The sequence below is a fragment of the Myotis lucifugus genome, unplaced genomic scaffold (genome assembly GCF_000147115.1).
Source record: "Myotis lucifugus unplaced genomic scaffold, Myoluc2.0 scaffold_276, whole genome shotgun sequence".
NCBI classification, from domain to species: domain Eukaryota; kingdom Metazoa; phylum Chordata; class Mammalia; order Chiroptera; family Vespertilionidae; genus Myotis; species Myotis lucifugus.
The window spans coordinates 1,053,923-1,057,342 of NW_005871324.1; the positions used below are offsets into that span (position 1 = coordinate 1,053,923).

Below are 3,420 nucleotides of genomic sequence, written 5' to 3' on the forward strand. Positions count from 1 at the left end.
TGAATTGTTCTTGTGGCTGTGGCCTCAATTTCTTTCACAACCTGTCCGAGGCTGCAGCACTGGGAAGCACCAGTTCCCTTCTGGGGTGAAAGTTACTGGTGGGAATACCGCTCTGGTGTGGGATTTGGCAGTGGGAGGCCAAAATCCTGTCTCAAAGGCAAGAGCACAGTACACTCACCAGCTAGAAGGGTGCCACCTAGAGACCCGCCCTAGTCGGTGACAGGTGGTCCCCTGTCTGCTGGAGTGCCTTCTCTGAGGAGTAGCTCTTTGAACAGTTGGCAATACTTGGGCCCCAAATAAACCTCATCCTGAGGTTCAGGAAGGGGGCTCCAGTGCCTGGGGAGGGAAGCCCTGTCAGGATGGGCTCCTTCCCACTTCCTGGATCCCAATTTGTGGCGGGAGTGGGAAGCTGCACTTCCTACAGGTTCGCCAGGTGAGTTAACTTCTTAGCACATCGGCTCCCTGGTGCAGTGGATGGGACCTCTCTGCACATCAGAGCTTCCACCTGAACAAGCTCCTCCTGCCTGCCGCAGGCTCTGCACCAGCAAACCTGCACCGCCCCCGGGATCTGTCCTCCTAGGGCTCTGTCCTCTCCCAGTCAGAGACCACTGAGCCTTCTCTGTTACTTGGTGCCTTGCCCAGAGCCTGCTGCGACTAGCACCATGTCATGGATGGGAGGGGAGCAGAGAGGCAGTGTGAGCTACTTAATGGGAGGAAGGCATGTGGAGAGGGACAGGGAATCAGCTGCTTTAGGTTCTCCTTTTTGATTCCTTAAGTACTTTGGGATGTGGGGGTTGCTGCCTGCTCCTCAGGGCTATGCATGTGACCTTCCTTGCTGTTTCTTGGGGGCTGGGTACTCCTGAGGAAACATGCCCCCACTCCCTAACCCCAACGTGACCTCATACACCCCCACTTCAGGGTGGCAAGCTCAGTGTGACCCTGGCAGGTCACTTCCAATGGGACAGGCTGGCCATGTTCTCCAGTGTCTTCTCCCCTGTTCCTGAGGGTGAATATGAGAACATGGGATCAGAGTAAGGACCCAGCACATCCTGTCTGCCACCACCTTACAGGCCAGGCTAGCAGTTTCTGCAGACCCCAGAGGTTTCTGGGAAGGAGAGTCCCAGAAATGCTTTCCCCACCCCTTATCTTCAGTATGTCCCAAGCTTGGTGCTGTCTCCTCACCCAGAGCCACCAAGGCCTGGCCATAACTTTACAAGTGACCTCTGGTCTCAGGGGATGAGAGGGAGGTCTTTGACGCTGTGAACATGGGCTGGGGTAAGGGATCCTGAAAGCTGGGCAGCAACCTGGCCCTGCCACTGCAGCCTTGGGGTCCAGCCTGGCATTTGTGGCAACACTTCCCCCACCTCCTGCCCATGGGCCTCAGCAGCCCAGGCTCACAGGCCCTACATTCATGCCTTCATTTGGCTTGTTGTTCATCCCATTTCTGCCTATAAAATCCTCATCCTTCAAAGTAGACCTCCTTCAGGAAGCCATCCTGGCCAGAACCGGTCAGCTTGGGCTCTAGGCTCCCACAGTTTGCCTGTGTGATGGTCTGGGGGTACCAGGGTACCACAACTTCCTCATCCTGATATTCACCTGGCACCAGGCCAGGCACATGGACCATCATTCATTCCACCCGCACTTCTCATTCTCAGATAGCGGTGTGGTGGTGTCTGGGACAGATATGGACCCTGCCTTCAACACCAGATCTCGCCGCGATGGCACACATGCAGGGGGCTGTGGGTCTGAATGAGACAAGGCTGGGATGGTCCGTGTCCTGCAGGCAGCGGGGGGCAGCCAGATAGGAGATTAGGAAAACTACACTGGTTGGTATAGAGATGGGGTGAGTAGAGATCTGAGACGTTCAGGAGTGGAGGCATTGTCCAGTGGTGTTCGCAGGTGGGAATTTGGGGGCAAGGAGCCATTGTGGGGGAAGGGGAAGAAGGTGATGGAGTCTGAGGTGCCTGTTCATGAATTCAGTCCAGCTGGGGTGAGTGCTTCCAGCCCTGGCGTCTGTGCCTCTAAAGCTGGGAAGGGAGCAGGGCTGCCACAGGCTGCTGGGCGTCACTACCACCACATGGCCCTCCGCTGGCCTCTGTTGGTGGCAGCCAATGGGGGCCTCCCTGGGAGGGGCCCTGGTACTGGGAGGACACTGCTGAGGTGAGGGTCATGTCCAGGAGGAACTGCCCAGAACTGGTTTGGCCAGTGTACTTGTTTCCAAGAAGTGTTTGCATTTGTGATCGCAGTGGACTTGCCCTTCCAGTCCACCCAACTGTTACCAGCATGACTGAGTGAGGGGCCCTAACCAACCTCAGAAGCCCCCTACCTGCTGCTTTCCATCCCACCCTCTGCCAGCCTGCCCTGGACAGGCCCCCTGGCTCAGCCAGCCTGGTGTCCTCAGGCTTGGGCCTTTCAGTGGCCCTTGTTCCAAGCCTCCTCCTCCTTCAGTCCTACCTTCCACCTTGAGAGGCCTCCACATAGCTCAGGAAAGACGCCACTCCTCCCTCAGGGGGTCTGCATCAGCCTGCGTCCCAAGAGAAGGCAGCTACCCTCTCCCTGCTCAGGGCCTCCTGCCAACTCTTAAGTCCTCAAAACACATGGTCATCTTTACCAGGACCCGGCTGCTCTCCTTGCTCCCTCCCCAGACCTGCCTGCCTACCCTGCTCCATGGGTCCTGGGCATGGACCTGTCATCCCCCAAAGCAGCAGGCACCCCTCTACTTCCCAGACCCAGTTTCTCTTCCTGGCAGTCCCCCTAGGGCCCTGTTCCTCTTAATCTTGTTCCCCTTCCTCCTTACTTGCTGCGCCTGCTCTGCTCTGTGCTGTCACCCCTGCTCTCCGGCTGCAGGAGCCCTCTCCAGCCGGGGCTCCGCCCTCTGCACTTTTCCCTCTGATCCAGCAGCCTTCTCAAGCAGGTTCCCTAGACCCTTTCAACCCCTGACAAGGATTGCAGGGTCTCTGTCCCGGAGCTCTTCCACCTGCTTCCTCTGCCTTTACCACCACATTCGGGGGGGGGGGGGGTCGGGGGCCATGGCCGGGCCATTCTATCTCCCTGCCATCTCTCCAATTCATTCCCGAGAACCCCCTCACCCCAGGCCTCTGGTCCAGACCGAGTCTATCCACAGGCCTCAAGCATCCTGCTCCGTCCACTGCAGGCTTTGCACTGAGTGTGCAGAAGAGGCTGACCACCCAGCTGGGCACCACAGGGCTTCGGGAAGTGAGGGGGGCAGTGCAGCAGAGGCGGCCTTGACCCGGGTTGTCTGTGGGACACCCTCCCATGGCCCATTCCGAGGCGCTGGGGACTAGAGGGACTTCGGTGCGTCGCGCTCTTGTCCCCCAGCTCCCTTCCTGCCCTGGGCCTGGCCGCACAGTGAGTTCAGCAGGGGTGGCTTTTCCACAAGGTCTGGGGAGGGAAGGGAAA

The 3,420-nt window shown here is 58.5% G+C and overlaps 1 protein-coding gene across 1 annotated transcript in view; it reads left to right on the forward strand.

Annotated features, from left to right (window-relative positions):
• Positions 1-972: 972 nt before the first annotated feature.
• LOC102433701 (scavenger receptor class F member 2) overlaps positions 973-3,420 on the forward strand; it is a 23,910-nt gene continuing 21,462 nt past the window's right edge. The window contains 1 exon segment of the mRNA XM_023763190.1: positions 973-1,031. Within this exon segment, the coding sequence (XP_023618958.1) occupies positions 973-1,031 (59 nt within the window).